The 26,608-nt window shown below is 34.8% G+C and overlaps 1 protein-coding gene across 1 annotated transcript; it reads left to right on the top strand.

Annotated features, from left to right (window-relative positions):
- The first annotated feature begins 405 nt into the window (after nt 1-405).
- On the top strand, nt 406-26,608 carry LOC128994221 (ABC transporter G family member 23-like). The gene is made up of 16 exons (XM_054418602.1): nt 406-507; nt 12,826-12,987; nt 15,085-15,217; nt 15,734-15,888; nt 16,446-16,553; nt 17,265-17,358; nt 17,738-17,884; nt 19,097-19,224; nt 19,542-19,761; nt 20,346-20,523; nt 21,370-21,485; nt 21,922-21,992; nt 22,508-22,596; nt 23,441-23,617; nt 24,217-24,303; nt 25,332-26,608. The coding sequence occupies exons 2-16, from the start codon at nt 12,848-12,850 to the stop codon at nt 25,550-25,552; spliced, it is 2,064 nt and encodes a 687-aa protein (XP_054274577.1). The 5' UTR covers nt 406-507; nt 12,826-12,847; the 3' UTR covers nt 25,553-26,608.

Genomic DNA, 26,608 nt, shown 5'->3' with positions numbered 1-26,608 from the left:
TTTTCGAAGCTAAAGGCAAAGCTCGCGTTTCTAGGACAGCAAGAACACAAAATATTACATAGAGTATTACCTTACAAATAACTTTTATGTAGTGCATTTATTATTCAGATGATCTATTAGGGGTGTGTTTAATCTAGGATTCAAGTGCATACATTCAGTATTCAAAAAAAATTATTCCTACCTTGAAAAGAACTGCCTTCTGCTACCAAATATGTCAAGTTGCGAAACAAGATAAGCGCTAGCTAATCAATCCATTAGGACAGCAAGAACACCAACAAAGCCACTCAATTCCAAATTCCAAATTCTCTACGAAGGCCCAACTTAACAGTAGACCATCCCCCACCCCACGACTTCAGTCCACTCCACCGTTGTAGTCACCATTCTCCAGTTAGTCTTTGGCTATACTCTCTCGGTGAATGTAACCCGGAACCCGCGCAGTGTCTTGATACTGTATACTTGCTCTGTTATACTCGCTCAGTCTGTGCTACATATACTGCATGCTAGCGCGTGAGTGTTATTTTTATTTAGATAATTTGTTAAAGTGATAATTAATATTAATGCTGCATTTAAGGCAAAGTTTTATGGATTTGAGGAATTCTTTATTCATTAGCCCTGTGCGTAATAATATTATTGTGGTTGTGTGTTGAGGTAAAATATTTTCACGAAATGTATTCGAATATTAAAATTAATTATATAAATTTCATTTTCCATATATTATAAATTCTACAAGGGTGTATAAAGGGCAAATTTCAGCATGCCAGTAAGATTTTTATCAGACATACATAAAATCTTTCAAAATGTTCATGTAGTTTTTAAATTTTATATTACTAGACCTACATCAAATCCTAATACAGTATTGCATTATTTTTGTCGTTTTAATTTAACAAAACGATATAAGTGAAAGACGAAATTTGAATAGTTCAGTATTATTAATATGGATGGAAAGATGACAAGTAAGCTATCGGTAACACTGGATCAACAATAAACTCCCAACACAACAATTCCGTGTGGTTTGCAGGTAGAGCGAACTCCCTTTAACTAGAGTTAAAAAAATATATAAATATAACATTTCGTAAGGCATTTTCCATCTTAATTAAACATGTTGATTGACTTGTGTGATGATTTTATAATAACATCGCATGAAATGACTAGTCAAATTGTGAACAGTCAGTACCTTTGAATAATGATCCTATGTGTAATGAATATTTTCAAAGTTAACTGGCATTACCATTACCAGTAAATTGCAATAGTAATAAGAGTATGAACATAAATTATAGTATTTAACTGCTTAATTTTTTTAAGAATAATAAAATTAAAAATAAATTATTAACATTTTTAAATAAGAAGAAATTTTACAGGTTTTCGGACTAACGAGCATTAAACAATTGTGTATACGTGCTGTATTATTTATACATAGTATATCTAACTTGGATCTTTTGAATGTGGCGGATTTAATATTACTTTCATACAAAAAACATAGGTTTTTAGCAAAACGTATGATTGTTGTGTGGGTGTTTTTTCGATCTTTCAGGAATGAATTTCTTTTGATTTATTGATTGTAATAAAGTAAATACAAAATACATTTCAACAAATAATAAATACATTTGTAAAAAGTAATCCCTTTTTTATAATTTTATCCAAATAAACGCCTCACCATCAAACTGATAAAAATTGAAATAGCTGCAGGGGAAGTATACTTCTGTATAAATTACTTAGGCATTTATAAAGTAATACATAATAAGAAACAGATAATAAGGCATAATAAAGTCAACATTTTATTCTAACAATCTGGAATTAAATTTTTCAATCACAATAAAAAAATACACATTCCATATTTAAAATAAACTCGTAGTGTCAAAACCATATATTTATCAATTAGTTCAAAATGCACAGTAACTAGTAGGGAGACAAAAACTACAAGTAGAATTACAGTAAGTAGTACTGTACTTGGTATAAGAAGCGCGAATTGTGAGTTAATTACACATACCCCTTTGTCTCGAAGAGTAAATTAAGATTAGATATTGTCTAGAGTAATGACGATAGTAAAATGTTAACCTTCAGAATGACGACGCAACCTGTAGGTAAATGAGGTTACATTGCATGGAATGAACAAAAGTTCAAGTGAAACAAGTGATCAGCACGATCACTCAGCTGTCGTCAATCAGTAATCAACAATCAGTAATCAGCGACCAGCTGATCCTCAGCCATTGTGAAGGTCCTTAGGAACACTGACTTGGTGGGGTTTGTTTTTGTTTGATGGAGTTGTACATGACCTTTATAGACTTGGTGTACGCCATGTTTGAAGGGCCATGTAAAACTTATATAAATGTTTATAAGATTAGCATCTTAAAAAATTTAAATGTTTACATAGTGCCATGAGAGAGACAACCAAATAAGAGTTTTTTTTGTACACAGGTTTACAAGGCAAGCAAAGTGCCACTTCGCACACTAGTTACAACAATAACTATTTATTACTCAATTTTATACTTCATAAAAGCGTCAGACAATAGAAGGACAGCATATACACTTTGCAAGTAACATGCATACAACTAAAACAATACAAATAGTAGTGATATCAGGTTGCTTACGTGCAGACTCTTTACCCTGGATAATCATTACACGTAAATTGAAACCCTACAAGAAGAGATTTCGTTGTAAAAACATATAGACACCCGTAAAATTAGCAATAAACTGTTAAAATAACACTTGTTAATGTTTTTAGTACTAGTATTGAATAGATTTGATTTACCGTATTAGGAGGCCGTACACAAAGTGCCATTCTCTGTTTGTGGATGTTCCGAAGTAGTCGCCTCGTGGTCTAAAACTTGACAAAAAATATGTATTGTACAAACTTCTCTATTTTCACCCCACGCTATAAATAAAACCCGTGATTGGAATTTCTTCCATTTTTTTTTATCATCTGTTTATATTTTGTCACCAGCATGGTAACCCATCAGGCCAATGTTAATTTTAAATTCATTTTTGTGCCTATTTTAATTTATAAAGGGATTCTGTACATCTACAGGCAAAATATCTTTCTAACAGTATACGTAGATTTCGCCTGCGACGCACACGAGCTGAGAAACATGCTGGCCTATTAATATATAGATTACAGGTATAGTTTAGCAATTTTATGCTGATAGAATAAAATGTGATTTCCAACACTACTTGAAAATATTTGAACTTGTACTGTACACTTTTACGATATGGTAAACGTATGTAAAATATGTTGCAACTGGGACTGGACTTGATTGTAACCGTCGTGACCAGTTGAAATCAATCATTTTATTTTACATAGGTGATTGATGATATAAGTGTGCCAGCTGTTATTCTAAAGTTATAAGGGATATCAAAAAATTATTTTTCTATATGGCCACCAACTTTGATTTTTTTATGGTAGCCCCTATTTTTATTTTATTTTTTAAGCAAGTAAATGCCATTTCATTCCTAGCATTTTTCTTTAATGCTACTCATTTAGGAGTTACAGCATGTTAAAACTGCAAATGCAAGGTTTAAAGAGGCCGCCAACCTCTTAAAAAAAAAAACTAAGAAAAAATTACTTGCGGTGTACATTCTACGCCATGTAGCTCCTAACTTTAGGGAGAAAATGCTAAGAGTAAATAAGTCTTAAAATTTCATCTACATTCTAAAAAGAACATAAAAAAATTAAAAAAAATGATTCCATTATTTCAAAAAATGGCCGGCATTTTCCAGACAATTTCAAAATAAGAAAACTGTGTATTTTATGGCGTATTAAGAATGTAGATGCAATTTTAAGACTTATTTACCCTTAGCATTTTCTCTCTAAACTTACTCATTTAGGAGCTACATGGTGCAGAATGTAGGGGCATGTATATACAAAGAGTATGTATGATGAGAACTTATAGTTTTCACCCTTATCAACTATATATTATAAAATACATCATGGATTTTCGCAGACTGCTAGCATTCTCTTAAAAATTATAACGTTGGAAAATTACACAACATTGTACTTTATTTGGATTTTTAAATTAAGAACGAAAAATAGATTATTCCCAATGTGGGAAATTCGTTAAAAACGCCCCTTACCGAACTTTCCTGGTTTCAACCATGCCGCGCACGGGCGGGTGGGTGACCTCATACGAGTGAAAGTGAAATGATCAAAGATCAACTCCGGGCTCTTGACACAGATGATGATCAGTTTTGATCGTAAGAATGTCATTGTTATGTACATCGACCTCGCGCAGACGTTCTTGTCATCAGTTATGTCACTGTTAAGAAATTTTTTCGAGACGACTTTTTAGAGGAAATTGACTTTGCCGATCCTTATGTTAAGATCAATTGTTCGTACATTCACTTATAAATGGTTTTCTTTGTTTGGTGTAGGACAGCTGTCTTGCAATTTTTTTTAGCGAGATTTGGAAGGTTATCAATGATTCATTATACTGAAGGTGAACTCCGCAAACACAATTTTTTGCCGTATAAAGCAAATAAATATAAATGTTGCAAACATTTAGAAATTTGTTTATATCATGTAAACAGAGATAAAAACCAACATTTGATGGTTTGTCATGTCTCACAAGTCTCATTTGTATGGTTAAAAGTTGTTTCATTTTTCTTTAGATAAATTACAACCATTAGAAAAAGAAATGTTTAGAAAACCTTGCTCTTTATTCTCGTGTTATTGTCATTTTCAACTGCAATAATTTTCAACTAGTGTGTGAAATGTTAAGATTCTCTGTGTTCTTGATTGTCATTTAAATTTCATCTCAAATGATAAATTGAGAATGCTCTACTTAAAAATTATAAATATTCATTACACATTTCGTCCTATCAATCTTAAATTTATTCAATAAAAATATTTGCATTATATATCACGAAACACCAGAGCTAATGATATATCGTGCATGTTTATGTAATTTCTTGATCAATACACATCAAGTTTACGTAACTTTGACCTACTTCTCACACTGATCAAGCTACAACGATTTCGTATGTAATATGCAAATAGGGAAATAAAAGAAGAAATTTAAAAACAAAATAATATAATCTATTTGACAACGTTGGCTTACTAATTACATTAATATACCTAAGTTGTTGTACCAGAACTATTTTATTCTTATTTCTATTCATATGTATACATTGTACTATGAAAAGTATCAGAATCATTAGCATAGTACAAAGACAGACTAAACGTGTATGCAGAATTTTAAATATAGCCATAAGAAGTAAACTAACAAAACAAATTAAGTTAACTGAGGAAAAATATGTCAATGGAATAAGGAAATATTTTCATAATTTTCATTCCTTTTTGAGCTTGCGTAAAATATGTGTAAAATAGGAACAATATATAACGGATACAATATGAAGCGATTTATTCAGCTTAAACCTGAGACGCTCATTCTTGACCCAAGGCGTATAAAGGATCCTTTATCCACCTTGCTGTTGACCTATATATTACATTACAGTTTGAACTTAGTTGCGATTTCCTCTCTTTAAGTATTTAAAAAGCCTTTTTTCTCGAATACTACAACTTTTAAAATCTAATAATAATTCCTAACTATTTCCTAAAGGGCGTGTATTAAGACAATTTAAACGTTGTTTTTATTTACGAAACCAAATCTTGTACATAAAATGGGTCCGCAGCAGCAAACCTGCCGACTAAGCGAATTTCCATTTGTCTGAATTGATTTTCAATTTACTTTATTTCAATAACATTAGGTTTAACGAGTACCTAGGTTTGCTGCTACAAGGAAACTAATAAATTGTGTTTTATAGAAAATTATTAATAGCATAGTATAAAATAAATAAATTTGCCAAGTTTCATCAAAATATATCCATAAACAAGCAAAATACAATAGTTAAAAATATTCTCCATAAACATGGGAATTTTAAATTTAAAAAATTTTGAATATTTTCCGCTACCAATAACCTTACAAAAACACTTTGATATACTAAATTATTTGTGTTTTAAGCTCTTAAAAATGTCTAGAGAGAAATTGGGAAATTTTGTGTTTGAGGGTAAAAAATGTGAAAAACCAATTTTTACCCCGTAAAACCTTGTCCCGTGGTCCGATCAAGCTGGTTTGCGAACTCATTGAAGTCTATCCCACCTTTGAAAAGTAAATCGGTCCCGGGCCTAGGTCTTAACATGCCATTAAGCCACCTACGGTAATAGTTACTTGCCTATAGGGAAATAGCTAAAAGAAAAAAAATACAATCTAAGGAATGACGGAAAATACACATCACACTACAATTGGGGCCTACGATGATATTCACCAGGCAGTGGCCCGAACAGAGGTAACATTTGGTGACGCAACACTGGTCACTCACTCCACTCCACTCCACCTCCGCTCTATTACACTCCATTTCACTACACTACACTATCATTGTGTCGGTCTGTTGCATAAACGCGACTGTGGGTACCAGGAAATCCAAAATATCGTTCAACGATGAAATTGCCCTTCCCAAAACCTAATTGTCTTCCTTATCCGATTAAATGCCAAACCGCGTTCATGGATGGGTTGATTCGTGTCAACCAGATTGGAAAGTTGTATTCTAGAATCTTATAAAACTGCTTTTGGTTAAAAAAAATTGGGCTATAGAAAACAAGATTGTTCGTTATAACAGTAGTGGTGGGCCAAAACTAAGATATTGTAAAACATCGACAATTTTTATTATGTTTGAAACTGATCTTCCGACTAACTGATAACTGATATATTACGATAATCTTCTACATTTATTGCGATATCATATAGCAATATATTATTATTACTAATTTAGTTTATGTTATAGCACAGTGAATGTCTGTGGTTATAGTTAGCAAAGCAGCCGATTGGCTAAGTATTTATTTTTTGTCTCCTAATAATCAGGTTACCAGTTCGATCCTGTAAAATTGTTTTGATGGTTAAGAAGTGAACAAAGCTCTCCTTAAACGTTAGGCTTGTTAACAAATGCGGCAACAAACCTATCATACATTCATCCAATAGTTTGACTATTTTCGACAGTTACAAAGCTATACAAGAAATATATTCTTCACTCACATTGCATTAATATTTAGCTTAAAATATGTATACAATGTACATAGTGATCAGTGAAGTAATTAATGTTTTCAAGCAATCTTAAAACACTAATTAGTTCTCCCTTTCTTACAAAATCAAGTTTCACGACCTAAATAACTCTTCTTATTAAGAATAGAAGGAAAACATACGTTAAAACAATCATCTAATGATAAGAGTAATTACATGTCTTTAACACTTCTCTAGACACAATTTTACCAACTGATATATGTTCTTTGATATGTAATATTGTAGAGATTGTGAGAACGGAAACTGATATAACATGTTGCCCAACACCTCTCTTACTACATTCTGTTTGGGAGAGGAGAGTTGGGAAGTTTGAACTTCTTTAGTCATTTATGAGCGTCTCACATGTCGTTGAACATTCAAGTAGATTGGTTAGGATTGTAATGTTCACAATATTATGAACAGCGTTAAGTGACCGATTTTTGATACGGTGTAAATATTAGTTCACCCCATATAAAATGGTTTTTCGAGGTATATTATTTTATAATGATCAGTTCTCATTGTGGTCCTGAGTATTTAGTTTGATTTTAATTCTTCAAGTTAATAAAATACTGTATTGGTACTGTTACAAACTACAATTACATCTCTAGCTATCTCGTTGTTTCAAAGACGAACATTTTCATCAACATAGTTCTAAGCTGTTAAAGCTGGTTTGTAAATGATTGAAAGCAGCGTAGTTTCTCATATTACCGATGTACACCAGTAGCTTAACGGAATGTGCTTCTGTTCTGAGAATATTTGTAGCATTAATATGGGTCACAGCGGTATCAGTGAAAGTGCATGACTTGCCGTTGGATGGCAGGCACATGTAATACGCCTTGGCTACCGTCAACTCCATGCAGCCCTATCGGAATGTAATCAACAAGTCTACCAAGTTTAATCTTTACTTTAATCCGGATGTCCTATTTTGTTTCATTCATAGCTAAAAGACCTTTCAATCTGTAGAGATAAGCAGTATAGTAGATCTATATTTATTCCTCATTTCACTGAGCAAAGCATTCCGATTCCATAGACCTATGGATTTATATTTTTAAAACCCTTTGCGGTCGAATGGCGAGTATAGGTCGCCGCCCGCCATTTTGCCGACTGCTCAAAAATGGCAACCTGCAAGGACCCAAAAAAAAAATCAAACATCAAAATAGTTAATTTTTTTGGTCGAATGGCGAGTATAGGTCGCTGGGCGCCAATTTCCTGACTGCTTGAATGGCAAGCTAAATTCTCCGGAAAATGTGGAAAAAAATCGACTTCAAAGGGTTAAAGTAATTTTTTATGGAATGGAAACATTTAACGTATCTCCTTAAGACGAAGGAAAATCTAATTGATTCCGATATTACGAGTAAATTCAAATGGTCTTTTAAACATGTTACTCGGGGTATTGAGACATATGATAGCGTCGACAAACATAATGTCTCAACAGGCGTTCACATTATTATATTTAAATCCGTGTAAATGCGTATGGTCCAACGGAACGCGTATTCCACAATTTACCAAACCTACAAACCTAATCATTTAATTCCACTTGAAGTCAACATGATCCACGAGTAAAATGAGATCCTAAACATTTGAATTAGTTAGTACTACTACAATAGTTAGTCATTGTGATGATACAGAGTTATAATATAGGAGATAAGGTATCAATATTAGTCATATGCTTTGCATAACTATTCTCAGCGTTATTTGCATTTTACTAGCGGTATTAAAAGATAATAACGAGTATTTTTAAGCCTATGATAAAGCCTACAAGCAAAATGTGTGGTTGAAATACTTTAAATTCTAGCCTTATATAAACAAGATTAGTCCAAACATTTTACTTTTCATTACTAAACCAAAACCAGCTCGCTACTGTAATTTAATGTGTAAGCAAGTTACCCGAAATTTGACAAACAAAACCTTATACAGTATTGCTAACAATATTTACTGAAAAACTAATTTGTTTATATTTCTGAAGTACAAATGTCTTTTGATTCCTCCATATAGGCTATAATAAGAAATTTAATTTAATAATTGAGTAAGTATTAATAAGAATTTATTTAATAAGAAAGTATTAAATATTAAGTATAAAATTGTTATTAAATAATTCCGTACACTATTCACCGGTGACACCCCGTAATAAATTGTACTTTTCCTATCAAACGATGATAAATTAATCAATTTTAACTAAAAATCAACAGCTTTGAGTATTTACCAACTACCTTTTTAGGTAATCCGTGTACAGGCTTGCATATATCCGGGTTCTTCCAGTAACATCTTAAACATCTCGGTTTGTGAACATATGAAATTACGTATTTCCGGGCCCCCCAACAACTGAATTGTAAATAATTGAGCATAATGTTACAACAATGATGGGTTAGAAAGACCTAGGGTCATGTGACAGGAAACCTGGTAATAGGTAATGTCATGGATACTTTAAACAAATTTATGTGGGTACTCGTGTTGACGTTTCGATTAGCTTGGTTTTCGAACTTTGCATTTTCGTCCATCCGTTTGGATATGCAAACGCCGTTACGCTTACCTACAAAACGACTCCTCAACGTCTTGTCTCTCAAACACAATACGTCAGGAAAATAATGAGAAACTGAAACTAATATGGACTGAAGGGTTCAGCAAGGTTGTATTGAGGTTATGTTGTGTTTGGACCAGTTGATAAGTAATACAAGGGCGCGCTACTGATACTAGGAGAAGACAGAAAAAATGTCCTTGAACTCACATTCTTGTAAAAACGTCTGCTATAAATATACATATGGCTATATTGTTGTTTCGCCGTTATTACGAAGAGTTCATCACTGCACACGCTCAAAATGTATGACTTAAGGTTTACAGATTTTTCATGAACTAACTAGTAGGTTTGTGGGAAATTTTGTTCAGTGCATTCTTCGTTCTAGACTTTAGTAATCCAAAAGCAAAGATGGTGGCTTGGTGGCTGCGGTTTGCTTTTCAATTAGCTTTTAGCAAATTATGTGCAAATCATGTGATGTATTGCATTAGATGAATCATTGATGTGGTTTAACTTACTTATAAAATGATAATACTTTAGAGACGTTTCAAAGGTTTAATAAACACTAGACAAAATGTGGAGGATAATTTCTATTTGTATTTCCCTGTGATGCTTAGTGAAATAAACGTGACAAACCTTCTAGCTAGAACAGTGATGTAGTTAGCTAGAGGAAAATAGTGTAGATTTTCGTCACGCCATTCGTTCTGTATACGGTAAAAAAGGTTAAATCCCTCGAATGGCACCAAGTGGGTCACTTACCCTAGTTGAACTACTGTACCATAGTTTTAAGGATCTTTATTGCTTCATTTTTAAGTACGTAATTATTAAGGTCGCCATTTCAGTTGAAAGTATTAACGTGTTAAGATATAAATCTTCAATACTGACTATGTGAAGATTCGTCTTAAAATTCAAGACTACAAGATCACGCCCCTCATCCTACACTCATCTCCATTCATACTTAAAATACCTACTTTGTATGGTCACCATTTCATTGAAAAGTATTAAAGTATGATCCTACTACTTATCATAACGCTTAACTAATTTACTTAAAATACAAATACACAAGTTTGCAAATTGCACAGTAAAACAATTGATTTCAACTTGTTAACTAACAAGTCTTAATTATTATAGGTGACGTAATCACTGGTTTTATATAGTATACAGTACAATGCAGAACTGTCTGGCAAATGAGTAATCCAAATGTAATATTGCTTAGTTGATTGCTTACTGGCTTAATGATCAATCACGATCAGCTGTATTGAAGTAAACTACGTCTCTTTCCTCGAGCACAGACTTGTAGTCCATTCGGGGGAATATACTATTCCTACCAATCATCATGTATTCCAGCATTTTTCAAGCTGAACAAAGTGATTTTTGATTTGATTTGAAACAAAAATCAGCAGTAAATGGCTTCTTATGCTATTCTTATGGAGAACATTTTACGTTATAGCTAATTTTGTGTTAAAACTTTGGTAATTTCAAAATTTTTCCCGCCGTCACGGGATCGAGACCTTAAATTTGAGTCCTCTCACGTCATTCTACGACTTCCCAGTCGCCCACAATTTTGACGCAAAGAATCGGCTTACGTAATAACCACCGGTACATGTAAAACATTGTTTTCACTATATGTGTTTCGTGTTTATGTGTTCCGTGTTTTTATGACGAACCATTACAAGTCAAGACTGATGTCATAATTAAGGGAAGACAAATGACGCCTAAAGTGTAGGAATAAATGACATATTGGCACCAAATAGGATGCATTTCGTTTAGGTGCTAATATAGCACCTAAACGAAATGATGACTCTCAAAAAGTTTGCATTGTCAGTAATTAGATTCATCGATCGTTGTTGTTTACAAGGAATAGTCATGAAAGGTTGTCACCCACATCGATAGTTATATATCGATGATCACCCATTGCATAATCGAGGAATTCAATGATTATAGGCATGTTTTTATCATTACCACGAACTGTTCTCAGTACTGAAAAACCACTTTTAATAGATAAATGATTTTTTTGTGTTTTGCACGATATACTTTCTGTAAGTTTACCAATATTTTAATTCTGTTCAAACGATTTATGTTTACCAAATATCATTACAAAATGTAACATAAATGTAAGTAATGTATCCTATTTATTCGAATGTGGTTGTCACTCATTTTCACGATTGTTGTCTTTTGATATATCTTCATTCCAGTGAGGGCCTCTAATGCTTTTACGTATATTAAATCGTCTATACATTAATTGTCTGATTTCCGGTTTACACGTGTATTGACTTTTTTCACCAACTTTGGGTGAATTTATATGTGCCACAGTATATCTATATTTACTCTGTGTTTAATACGGTAAATAATGTGTTGAGTAAATTAAAAGAACAAATCTAATTTGATAATCTTTTATTTCATGAAAAAAAGTGTTTAAATATTATTTAATACTAGTTTTGTGTCGTCGAATTATTACTTTTACATGTCTACTTCTTAAATCTATGGTTGCAGTTACAGATCATTTTTTAAATTACCAAGACGGCAAAAACGGTCGTTATGAGCAAAAACAGTAGTGCCCGTTGAAGTTTGGTCCGTGATTTATGACTTGTGTCTAAAATATATATTACACTGGTTTTTCTTAAATCTGTAACCTAATAAATTCTCAATATCTTTCTGAAACTATACGAAAACACAAGGTAAACTACCACAGGTCCTCAATAAAAGAAGTCAGACCTAAAATAATCCTCATCAAAGTTGTACAAATGTCATAACTGCTGTCATTCAAGACAGGTACCAGGTACTTGACCCAGTTTTGATGATATTTGGCAGCCAATGCCATAGCACTCCCACATAGCAAGCTAATGGAACATAAAGATAAGGACGTGCTGATACTGTCAACATTGAGCATTCTGCAATGCACATTCATCTTCTTTTTCTACCGAGGTCCTTTCCAGGATATAATTGTTGGACATCTACATCGTGCATAGTTGACACAAACATGCCTCACACTGCATGCTTGACACGACTTGCCTCTTACATACACGACTGTCCTTCTCCAGCTTCTTGAATATTTGCATCACTCATGGACCTGACCTAGCAAAGATGTTTATTAATCATAGTTTTTATCTGTGATTATCTATTAGATGGACTAAGGTTGTTAACGGTCAACAAAATTCTAAACAGAAAAAACATATCTCATTGTATATATGGTATATATTATGAAGGCAAATTATAAATTGTGAACACGGTAGCCCAGTTGTTGATCAGAGGGTTTTATTGTTACAGTAAAAATGTTATAAAGAAGGAGATGGAAACGAAGGAGGTCACAAGGATGACGTGTGACGGGGCACCAGTAGTGGCTGTGAGAGTGAAGGATGCCTACAAGAGATACAGTCCTTCAGCAGTGGTGTTGCGGAGACTCAACATGACTGTGCTAGAAGGTACAATGTAAGTCTTAGTGTAGATAATATCTGTAGTAAGGAACATGGATGGTGGTGGTTGAAGGAGGATCAGTAGTGGCTGGGAGAGTGAAGGATGCCTACAAGAGATACAGTCCTTCAGCAGTGGTGTTGCGGAGACTCAACATGACTGTGCTAGAAGGTACAATGTAAGTCTTAGTGTAGATAATATCTGTAGTAAGGAACAGGGATGGTGGTGGTTGAAGGAGGATCAGTAGTGACTGGGAGAGTGAAGGATGCCTACAAGAGATACAGTCCTTCAGCAGTGGTGTTGCGGAGACTCAACATGACTGTGCTAGAAGGTACAATGTAAGTCGTAGTGTAGATAATATCTGTAGTAAGGAACAGGGATGGTGGTGGTTGAAGGAGGATCAGTAGTGGCTGTGAGAGTGAAGGATGCCTACAAGAGATACAGTCCTACAGCAGTGGTGATGCGGAGACTCAACATGACTGTGCTAGAAGGTACAATGTAAGTCGTAGTGTAGATAATATCTGTAGTAAGGAACAGGGATGGTGGTGGTTGAAGGAGGATCAGTAGTGGCTGTGAGAGTGAAGGATGCCTACAAGAGATACAGTCCTTCAGCAGTGGTGTTGCGGAGACTCAACATGACTGTGCTAGAAGGTACAATGTAAGTCGTAGTGTAGATAATATCTGTAGTAAGGAACAGGGATGGTGGTGGTTGAAGGAGGATCAGTAGTGGCTGTGAGAGTGAAGGATGCCTACAAGAGATACAGTCCTTCAGCAGTGGTATTGGAGACTCAACATGACTGTGCTAGAAGGTACAATGTAAGTCGTAGTGTAGATAATATCTGTAGTAAGGAACAGGGATGGTGGTGGTTGAAGGAGGATCAGTAGTGGCTGTGAGAGTGAAGGATGCCTACAAGAGATACAGTCCTTCAGCAGTGGTGTTGCGGAGACTCAACATGACTGTGCTAGAAGGTACAATGTAAGTCTTAGTGTAGATAATATCTGTAGTAAGGAACAGGGATGGTGGTGGTTGAAGGAGGACCAGTAGTGGCTGGGAGAGTGAAGGATGCCTACAAGAGAAACAGTCCTTCAGCAGTGGTGTTGCAGAGAATCATCATGACTGTCCTAGAAGGTACAATGTAAGTCTTAGCGTAGATAATATCTCTAGGCAAGGTGCAGGGGGTTAGGTTATCTTTAGCTGGTTGAAGGGTGGTCAGTGGAGGTTGTACAAAATACATAGAATATATTAATATATATATTTTTTAATTATTTTACTTTTTGTTTTGTCTTGCTTGCTTGCATGGTTAAGGATTAGTTTTCAAAGACAGCCTTGTATACACAACAAGTGTAGAACAGATGAGGATTGTAGTTGTGAATATGTAACCTTCACCCAGAGACACACAGACCTACAGATACACAGTCAAATGACTGTTTCTAGGTTAGCTCGGCTATGAAGCCTTTTTAGGTCTGGGTCTGTCATTGTCTCTTTTATTGTAAGGTCCTACATGATGATCTATAAATTCCATGTGTGGTTGTCCTTTGTATAGAAATAAAAGTTATTCTTAACCTCAGTGGACAAGGACAAACGCTTAAAAGTTATCTCTTTTTACACAGTTGGAATTTAGATTTTGTAACTGCATCTCATTATTGTGGTGTTTTGGCTGGAGCTATCTGCTATCACCACTGAAAATATAATAGACATTATTATTAGTCTCTAAAGTTTTACAGGTTATGATGGGTGTTAATAGTTGATGACTGTGCATTATGTTCAAATATTATTCAATTAACATTTCTTAAATATTTTTTATCTATTAAGTTTGGTTTTAAAGATGAAGGGAATACATTTCCCCTACAAATTCTAATGTGTGAATTTTTTGGATCAGGCCTAATGTCCGTTCACAAAATTTAGGTGGCTTGAGGATTGGTCCCTCAGTAATTTTTTGGCTCAATGTAGCAGCTGATTGATGTTTTGGTAGACCTCAGCTGTCAAACTATTGTTTTAAAGGTAGGATCATGTGGAGGGAAGATTTCTTCCCATTAAGCCACCTATTTTGTGAATGGAGTATAGTTAACTATTCAGTTCTCTACAATTTGCTGTGATGTTGTTGATTGTTACAGATATGGTCTGTTGGGTCCAAGTGGATGTGGCAAAACAACACTGCTACGATGTCTACTGGGACGATCCAGGCTAGACGCTGGAGAAATAACACTCAACGTAAAACACCTCTGTGATATTGGCTACATGCCACAGGTAAGACAAGACCCGCTTCTGCATAAAGTAGTTTAAATGTTACAGAGATTCAAAACAAACATTCTCCATCATATTGGTTATGCTAAAGAAGTAAGATAATCACATGTTACTCTGTGACATTATGGCTACATATTATAGGAAAGATGATGCCTTAAAAAAATTAAACCCTATTATGGTATCAGCGCCAGCTGTGGGATGTGGTATCATCTCTTTAGTTTATACCACTACACCACCTACACCATTAGTTTATATATAACCACTACACCAGCTCGCTCCCCCAAGAAGAGGGGAGAAGTGGAACAATTAATTGTAATGTGGACATTTTTTGTGTGTTATCAACTGCCTCAAATTATTTTTGGGTAAAATTAGCATTGTGCTCATTCATCTCCCCCAAATCTCCCAATCTATGACGATATCAATAAAACAATGTATAAATTAAGCTTTCACTTCATACATATAACATTTAAAACACTCACTAAGAATTGAACCTTCCTAACTCAAGACGCACGTTTACAGGAGTTAGCACTTCATCAAGATATGACCATAGCTGAGACATTCAACTTCTATGGCCGCATATTTGGACTGGACTGGGAACACATTGAGGACCGCGGTCTGGACCTCATAAAGTTCCTGGAACTTCCGGAATCCGACAAGTTCGTTGGTCAGTTGAGGTAAACCATAACTGTCTGGATTTGAGTTTGATCTGGTGAATGCTGATGTTCTGCAAAATCAGTGATATGTACAAGACTTGTAGCCTGTAATTACCAGTGTAGGATGGCATGAGAAAACGTATTAAGTTTATAGATCATACTTTTGTCTGTCGATAGAGAAGTTTGCAAAAACATTACTTCAGGTTTGGAGAAGATGTTTTGAAATTAAATGATCTGTAAACGAGTTATGACACTGTTAAAACTTGGCGCTCTGGACTATAGTCCAACCAAGCTTACAAACAAATTAAGCCTTTTGCATCAGTTTCCATCTTAGTGACTCCTACAACTACTATAACAAATTTTTACGTCAACTTCTCTCTTTTCTTGATACACTTTAAGATAATGTCTGAGGTCTGTTAGTTAAAAGAAGTAACCATTCATTGGTCCACAAAAGTTACTACAAAGTTTTACTGCCAACCATTTTTATATTATGTTTTGAATAATTCGGATTATGAATACTCTTGTTCATATAATTAGTTGTAGGTTTGAGTGCAACTAACCGTTATTATACTGTTTAGTGGAGGACAGATGAGAAGAGTGAGTTTTGCTATTGCTCTGCTGCATGACCCTCAACTACTTATCCTGGATGAGCCAACAGCTGGTGTTGACCCCATCCTCAGTCACTCGTAAGTTCCTGGACACCTGATCTTGGCAATAGCAGGACTTATAACTCATTCTATATCGACGTAAGTTTGCAGTTGGTGGCAGCCAATCACAAGACAAGGCTAGTGCGACGTTGCCACATCGCCTGTTGACAACACTAATTAAAATATACCAAGCAATATATTAAAATCAGCTGGTATTAACAGATTTGGCAACACAGCACGGTTCTCATTGGTTCATTTAAAACCATATGGTAAATAGGCTCCTCCCTCAACTGCAAACTTACGTGGTCCCGACAATAGTGCTGGAGTGCTGGTGTCTAGGAAAATGTCCAACTGTACTGTACTAATTTCAATATTTATGGCTTTTGGGTTTGAGGATCTGAAATGTTAAAAAAATATAATTTTTAAAGTACCGTATTTGTTTATGCATGGAAAATACATACTACTGATGAAATATGTATAATTACTCTTTTTATTATAAAAGAGTACTACAGACACGCTGCTTTTTTTCAGTGTGCATGCTGTTTCTTCTTGATACAGCGGAAGATTCTGATTTTGGTACATACTTGAGAAGTATGTAGTTCAAACATTAGAGATATCAAACAAACAGATAGAGTATGTGTATAGTCAATTGTTCAATTTAGCAATAAATCATGAAATGTGTTTTCAATATTTTATTTTAACTAATTTACACTCTTTTGTTGATTAATACTCATAATTAATTATTTACAGGATATGGCAGAGGCTAGTAGTGATGGCTGAAAAACACAAAAAGACTATCATCATCACCACACACTACATAGAAGAAGCTAGGCAAGCTCATTGTGTAAGTATACATATCTCGGTTGTATTTTCATCAACAATTGTAATTGAATGGGTAAACAACATATTAGCTAAAAACAGCAACAATGTCTATACATTAACCGATTTAAGAAAATTTTATGAAACCACAATTCTTCACAAGAATGAAAATAGTTTAAGCTTGATAATGTCAGGCACATTATTTGCATTTGGGGGATGATACATTCGCAGATTCATTCTTAATTTATTTATCAATCCTAAGGCTTTCAATCATATTGAGGGTAGGGCAGACATTTTTGTGTTGTTTGAATATGTTGAATAAAATTAAAAAAATAAAGAGTTTGGGACATTTCAGATAATTTGTGCAAAACAAAAATATGACTAATGACTTTTTGCTGCTGTAGATCGGGCTGATGCGGCACGGAGTGTTACTTGCCGAGGAGTCGCCTCAGCTGTTGATGCTACATCAGAACTGCTCCAATCTAGAGCAAGCGTTCCTGCAACTCAGCCAAGCTCAGCAGGGTGACATCCGCAGCTACGAGGCACTCGATGTAAGCTCAACTAAGTCTCTTCATCATACTTCTTTGACAATAGCTACTATACTTTACATGTCAAGCTCAATTTTGTACAAGTATCACAAGGAGGCATTCAGAGTTAAGTCCCTCATTTCAAGCCATAACAGAAAATTGCACTAAATATTGATAAGTTATCACACTTACTTAATTTTTATGCCGAAAGGTCAGCTCAATCAAGAAGTAGCCCTATAGCTCAAGATCATATTTAGAAAACCAATGAATACAATTAAACCCTTTAAGAAGAGCAATCCCTTTGTAAAAAAATCAGTCATGGAATATTTGAATTTTTTATAGTTCCCGCAAGGACTGCTAGGTAGAGTACCGCGCACGTTCAATTAAGTCAGCTGACCGAATGAGAGAGATTGAGACAAACAATTGTTGGGCTTGTATTCATTGGTAAAACTCTGTTGATTGACACATGTGATTTAATGTGGTAAAATGGACTTACACTATCTAAGATGGAGCCTCAGCTAGGCATATTTTATTTCAAACATAGGTAAAAGATCAGTGAAAGATGGGTAAGATGCTTTGTGTAGCACTGTTACCACTATGCTTGTTTCTTCAGTCAGGAATACTTTTCAATAGATCAAATGATTAAATATTCATATCGAAAGCGTTGTATGTAAAATAAAGAGCTAATGTCATAGCCAAGCGAGGGATTTTAAATTTCTAGCTAGTTGAAGACTAATAATATATAGACAACCCTGAACCAGCCGAACTTACTTATGACAACACAAGTTACTTATGTAAACACAAGTCTTATTAATCCTCAGATATGAGTTGATAATGGTAAGGTTTACTTTTGAGGAGAATGAGGTCAACTTAGTACAAACGTTAGATTTTGTTCTATGAAAACAATACAGACAAGTCAAATGACAGCGAATCCAATTGAAATAGACAGGGGGAGTAAGTCCAAGTAACAAATTGGAATGTGAAAGAGGACATTATTGTGAATTTGAGTTTAACTACATTTTATTTAGTACTTGGTAGCTTTAAAAGAAACTGAAATTTTGGCAAGCCAAAGGGTATTTTCCAAGACAAGGTGTGATGTTATGTTAGACGTAGGTTACTATGCAATTGAAATGTGCAAGTGTAACCCATGGTAAGTGGTGATACTTCTTGTAAGATACACCAGCTGACTTTACTGGCTTATGTTCTATGCAGCCTGATCACTTTCTATGTTGTCAGCTCATAGATGACTTCCCTGTCGCTGACCCCCGGCCACCCCAACCTGTGAGACACTGCAGCAAATGGAACACAGACAGGTTCCTTGCACAACTCATCAAAAATCTGGTCTGGAACTTGAGGAATATCCCGTGAGTGATGTATTTTTTTAAACATTCAATTTTGATCAAACTCGGCCAATTAATTTATTTTTTTATATATTTACTAAATACCACACTTTATTAACCTCCCTGTAGCAAACCTAGGTACTCGTTTAAACCTAATGTCATTTAAATAGATTTTAAGGTTTGCTGCGGGGGGGGGGGGGTATTATTCAAGTTGTTGTTATGTTAAGAAAAGATTGTTTGAAACCCAGGTTTATACCCAAAAAACTTCTGGGTCATACTAAAACTGTCTCCTAGTTGTAGGTGTATTTTGCTGAAAACCTCTTAGCAATTAAATTTTGTAGGATGTTGCTGTTTGTACTCCTCTTACCGGCTCTTCAGGCCATCCTCTGCAACCTGATCCTAGGCTCTGAGCCTCACAACATGAGTCTAGCTGTCATGTCAGAGGAGCTGAGTGGAGGGCTGAGGGATTGTGACTCGACTCCTCCATACAACTGTAGCTCGGACGGAGCTCCTCTGTCATGCTCATACCTCGACTTCCTACGCCAGAAACAGTTCAAGTTGGTATGCAAACATGTATTCCATTCAATTCAAGAATCTCTTTTGCATTTCAGTTATGTCAAACAACCAACCTACAATCAAAGATTTAGTCTTAATCAGGTTGTGGGAACCTCACTCAATATTTAACTAAGAGTTAATACTTTATACTTTCTTATTAAATGGCGACCATACAAAGTAGGTATTTTAAGCCAAGTATGAATGGAGATGAGTGTAGGATGAGTGGCACGACCTTGTAGTCTTGTTAGTGACTAAGGCCGACATTCCTAAGACACAGCTGTTAATTAATAGTTTTTTTTTTTAAAAAAGGTTGTCATCAATTTATCCTATGAAAAAGTCCTAAGGACAAAACACCATGTTAAATTATGCCTTTTTTGATATCTATAATCCATTGTCCTTTTTTGTAAGCTAGCTAAACTATGTTCATTTGTAAAAACCCCTATGAAAGAAAACCATCCCAACCCTGTCAGCTGGGCATTTGGAGGTTCTGTAAATCAACACAAATTTACACTTACAAAGTCCCACCTATCTAACAATAATTTTACGCTTTTGAACAAAAACGTGTGTAGTGACAGACGATGTTGTTTCAGAAAGAGTTCAGCAGTTTAGAGGCCGCGCGGAGGTCAGTGTTGAAGGGTCAGTCATGGGGAGTGCTCCACTTCCCTCGTAACTACACGAGATCTCTGCTGGAGCGACTGGACTCTGGGGAGTCTACTCCAGACCAGATAGTGGAGGACAGTCTGGTCAATGTGTGGCTCGACATGTCCAGTAAGTTACTGACCATCTAGAACCACCGGATTGTTATTTATCTTATTGAGGTTTTTATACTGTCCTTTTTATAAAGTGACAAGCTTCCTATCATTTCAAATTGTTATCCTAGACTCCATCATAAAAAAGTGCATATTTCATGGTGAAGATTAGGGAAATATGAATGTTGAATAGAAATCCTGTTACTGCATAGTAAGAAGAGCAGACAGGACAATTTTTTGAATGCTTAATGATCAAGAACAGCTGGGTCCTGTTTTGAACATTCAAAAACTGCTTACTTCATTTTGGGTTATAAACTTCAAAGGTGTGATTTGCTTGGAATACATTTGTCATAAAAATGCTTCAGTTGGAAAGTGTATTTGATATTCTTGGTGAATAGATTGACAGGTTTTGTGTGTTTTCTATACCAATGGCAATTTTTATGTATTGGAAGGGAACTGTCCAAACCCAGGTCTTATCATTCTAATATGACGTTTTTGTTAGATAGCATCATTAATTCATAGCCCAATGACAAACTGCATCTGGGTCTGGAAATGATCTCACTTGGAATTGAACCAGCGACCTTCCCAGATTTGAAGGCGAACACTATATCCACACGGCTACCCAGACAATCTATTGAATATCCATATCAATAGGAAATGAAATCTATCCATTCAATTACATAGAGTAAAAGGTTTTTTAATAATACATAGTGAGAATTTCTTTTGTAGTTTTGACTTTATTTCCTGATTTACCTTGAATCACAGAAAAAAAAATATTGTTTCTTACGTGAGAGTTATGTTAACTACAACAAAGGCGCAAAACATTATGAAATGTCTCAATCTTTGTATATTTTTTTATCTATAGATCTGTGGGTGAGCTCCCTGATACAGAGGGACTTGGTGTACAGTGTTGTGGAGTATGTCAAGAGTATACTCTTGTCCTGCGAATATAATCCTGAACTGGCAGATCTACCTCTGCGGGTAAATACATCACAGTCAATGCTCTAAACAGTGAATCATGTAGAACTTATAGTTGATTAGAATTACTTAACCTATATAAGTTATGGCTGCCACACCAATTAAAAAAAATAACTGTCAATTCTAGTACTTTGCCTAGCGGACACTGATTTGATTTGATCCCTTTCACAGTTCTGCAGGAAACAATAAATTAAATTAAAACAATCCTGTCCCCTAAAACAGATAGTCATTAGTGTGGGGATTCAGGTTCAATCTTCTAATTTTTTGTTAAGTTATAAATCAACTATCAACCAACTCCTAGAGCTATTTCAACTTTGAAGGTAGAATCTCAGAAAGATATTGAAACTCTGAACAAAAACGCTGAAGAAAAATCTACAAGACTTTGACGCCTATAAGTAAACAAATTTAATTTAAAGACTTAAAACACTTTTGTTGGCAGTTTGAAGAGCCTGTATATGGTGAAGTCATCCCAAAATTCATCCACTTCTGTACTCCTGGCCTCATTATTTCGTAAGTTATATAATTTTTATAGTATAAAAACGAGGCATTTGATACTATACAACACCTCAATAAAGAAGCATTCACATTGGCTATGATTTTTAGTCTTAACTGAAAAACTAGAAGAAATTGTTAGTTTAGTTGGTGTTGTTATTTTTGATTTCTAAATAGAATATGTCTCTAGAATTAGAATAAAACTTTAACTTTTCGTATTGCTCTGATAAGATAAACCATTGAGAAATTAATTGTTGATAACGAAATAAGTAACTAAAATTATTATTGTGGAATCTTGGTCTTGGAAGATAATCTTTGGATGAACTGGTGAAAATACTGGCGAAAATATAGTGGATGCGTTGAAGCAACTCATTTTAAGGGCAAAATAAAGTTCACCCGTCACTCAGCATTTTTGCAAATTCAACGTCCTGGTCATTCCCCAAAGACTAAGAATTGTCAGTATTTAGCAATGTTGATGAAGAATATTAAAATGAAATACTTTATTGAATCACTAACCAGCGACTTTGCTTTAGTTTCTGCTTCTACCTCCCGATCATGTTCACAACAGGGGCCATCATGATGGAGAAGGAGGCTGGACTACTTGAGCGGAGTCTTATAGCAGGTAACTTGCTCCTTGAAGTAAACAAATTAGATTACTCCTCCTGAATTTAAGTCAAAACAAATGTCTAGATTTAATCCATGGTGAATTTATTCAATTACCATTTCTATATCTCTGAACTTGGTAAATTTGGTCATGGCTATATTTATATTTTGTCTCAACAGGAAGATAAAAATCAAAAATTAGCAAAACCCTTGATTTGAAGCACAAAACGGCTTCATACATCATCAAGCTCTACTACAGACATGTTGCGCACCAGATCTGACCATGACAGTGTTGGAACCATTTAATATAATGAACAGAGAGAAAATGCCTTAAACTGCTCCTTATACATACCTAACAGTCTAACAGCCTCGCTCAACCAAAAGGCAAAGCGTAATAGTAATAAACATGATTCCAGAGTATCAAAGGTGAAAGAAAGATGAAAGAGATTGGCTTATAAGATTTCATGACTTTTGAGTTAGCAGCCCAGCCCATGTTATGTATAGCTCTCAACTGTTGATGTTGAGTTGTATATCTATGTATTATAGTTGAAGTGGAAGTTTCATTACGTTGATGTTGCATTAATCATGTCTATCGATGGAGCTTATTTTCTACATGGTCAAACATAGTGTACCAGAACAAGTTATATTTTAAACTATACATTAACTTTGCATCTAGGTCATATTGCTAGCAATATTAAAGTCCTTCTGGAGTAAATATAAATACTTAGCATTTAGGTAGTTTTAAAAAGCCACTGCAGTTGGAAAGTTTTTACAATTGCTGACTAGGGCTAGAATCTTCATATTTTGACGTTGTATACACCACTTTATATGGTATATGATGTGGTCATTGTTATCTGATGCAGGAATGACAGTAGTAGAGGTAGTAGCGGCTCATACAGTTCTGCAGATGTTGTTAGTTGGAGCTCAAAATGTAGTCATCTTCCTCACTTTCTACGTTGTCTACTTTAATCCTCTCGTGGGAAGTTTTCCTCTACTGCTTCTACTAGTGTGGCTTGTAGAGATTTCAGGCATTGCTTACGGTAAGGCAAGAACCATAGATAGTAGAGAATCAATTATCAATTAAATAAAAAGAAAAACAATTATTGGTGGCTTAGTTAGTTAGCCACGCCCACGGACTTCGGGCCCAAGGCAGCAATGTCGTGGATTTGGGTTCAGGTACCTGCCTCTACTTTTTATTAGTACACTTCACCATTGTAATGTACCACCTCACCGCTTGCCTTGCTAGATACTTCCTCGTACAGGCCTCTGTGGTCCATGTGGACAAGCAAATGCAGAGTAAAAGATAAAATGCCAACCTCTTAAAAATTTTTTTGTAGTCTAGAATTAAATTTAAGATTAAATATTGTATAATAGAATCTGCACACATTAACTGTCCTATTGTTTTTCAAAACTTAAGATAGGTAACTAGACACATTAGGCCTATTGTTTTATATTTTGTTTTAGACATTTAACAAAAGTTTGTGTTGGAAACTAAAGATAGCAATAATGCTCACACTATCTGTTTATCCTTTTGAATGAAAACTTTAGAAATAATTTACCCTGATTATTCTTTTGAATGAAAACTTTGGAATTATATACCATGTCCATTTCCATCTCAAAGAATGTATATATTTTCCAGCTTTCCTACTTGCTGTGTTCTTTGACTCAGAGAAGTTAGCGACTTATGCTGGCGTAGGAACTATAGTGCTCATGTTTATGATCTGTGGTAAGATTTACTCTAAGCATTTATACTAAACATTAAGCTAGATTGTGTTTTAAAACTGTGTAAAAAATATAAAAATGGTAATGGCACCTTATAGTCTTGCAGTCAAGTTTACTAATGCAAGAGGAGAAACGAACAAGTGTATAATATTGTGCAAACTGTCTCTTTATAAAGTTTGAAAACAATTTTTAAATTAGTATTGACGTTTAAAATAGAATTACTCTCTTAAAATTGTATGTAAAAATTCTAAGAATTTATCCAGCATATTTCTGGTTTTGGGTAAATGGTTTCAACCTGAGTCTAAAAAAATAGTTTTTGGTGCTGTCACAAGGTTTTGCCTATATGTTTTCCATGTATATAATCCTAGCGGCTATCAAGTTATTATGCGCTATCCTCATACATATACAGCTTCAGCTAATGATCAAATGTTACAATGACATAGCTGGGTGTCTGAAGTTATAGGGCTTGCCTGGTGAGGCTGGTTTAGTTCTGAGAAAAGTTCAGACCCAGCTATCCTTGATCACTGATTTTGATCAAATTATTGTGGCCAAAGAACCATCTGATCTTACTTAGTCAGTACAAGGTCATCTTTCCTCCATCCAAAACACATTCTTTACCCATATCATAGAGAAGCAACCTGTGCTCATATCCATCAAAATACATACACTTACAGTATGTGTTGATAGTAGAATCCGTTCACATGTTATTATTACTCAAACTTTCATTAAACAGTTTCAAGAAAAAAGCTAAAGTGAATTTCAATATTTTCCTAACTTAGATACATCTACTTCAAGAAAGAAAATATCAAAGGGTATGCAAAACTTTCTTCTACTAGTGTTTGACACTTGAAACCCAACTGTGACTTAAACTCTAACTATAGAACCTGCTGATGTTAGTAACAGAGCTATGATCTCAACCATTTAACATTCATCCTTTACTCATTATCCTTATAAATACGCACCCTAGTAGATGTCTACATAAAACGAATTTATATCTAATAAAATCTATCTCTATTACTTATGTCTGAGCAGGTATAGTGTGGCCCTACCAAGGCATGCACTGGGCAGTTCAGCTGATAGTGTCCTACTCACCCCTGCAGCCTGCGGTAGAAGCTTACCGAGCCATCGCAGAGCGTGCCTGGGGCCTGGACAACCCTGTGGTGTCTTACGGCTTCCTTCTCACTCTAGCCTGGACTGCTATCTTCTCCATCGCTGCCATCATCATAGCTTCCAGGAAGCGACTCAGGAGCTGAGTGTTAGTACATGTAAGACTTTCTCACTACGGCCATGTTGGTCTAGTGGCTCAGAAAACCCCATAAGTTTAAGCTCCCTATTGGATCTCCCTACATTATGGATCAGTGGACTAACTGTACTTGTTTTTTTGTTGATGTCCGATATTGCGAGAGTGTGTTGATTTAAAATACCATGAGGAATCATTCGAAAATATTTGAGCTAGTGACATCATCCACACGGTAAGAATTGTCCCTAGGTCAATTAGAAGCTCATTTTACAGCCCCCTGTTACATATAAAGGCAAATATACAGTATAAGGATTCATGTAATAAAATAGGCATTCATCATCCAAATGGATATTGTGTTTAAAATAAGAAATAAACTATTTGTAGTGCCAGATTATTTATGATTCAATTATTGTAGATTTTTGTCACTTACTCATTTTGTGAGATATCAAAATCCAACATGGCCATATCAGTGAGGAAATATTACATGTTTGTGTATCTATATAGACTGCTTTAACACCTTACAAAGGGAAGAAAATATTGCTGTAAATTAAATTTAGAATGATTTTCCATCAATGCAGAACCTATAATCATTTATTTAACTTTCACAAACTACAAAGACTAAAATTGTATTACAAATATGATTTTATCTAATAAAACTAATAGAAACACATCAAAGAATGTAATAGCTGACCTAAAACAGTAGGTAGGCAAATGATTGAGATGTATAAAGTTTAGTGATAAGATACAGAACTTGCAGATGTGAATGTACATTCTGATATCAAGAACAAAAAGTATTCAAAACAGTAGTGGCTTTTTATATATTACTTGATAGCGTTGTTGATTTAGATTTTTGATTTCATTTATTTTTCTCAAATTTATGTCTTTTAAAGATTTGTTTGGAGAGCTGACAAGATTCTATGAGTGCTCTCTTGTAGATATTGTTGTAGTGAATAATTGTTATATAATGTAGGTTATTTTTATATATTTGTTTAAAATACCAAAGTGTACTTAACTTTCTATCGTTGAGTACATATTAGTGTTAAATAATATGCAAAGACAAAGTTGTGTT

The sequence above is a fragment of the Macrosteles quadrilineatus genome, unplaced genomic scaffold, assembly GCF_028750875.1.
Source record: "Macrosteles quadrilineatus isolate MER2022 unplaced genomic scaffold, UCM_ALF_1.0 Scaffold_5__1_contigs__length_97177068, whole genome shotgun sequence".
In the NCBI taxonomy this organism is placed as follows: domain Eukaryota; kingdom Metazoa; phylum Arthropoda; class Insecta; order Hemiptera; family Cicadellidae; genus Macrosteles; species Macrosteles quadrilineatus.
Note: the sequence above shows the minus strand (reverse complement) of the source record. Positions and strands in the feature narration are given on the sequence as shown.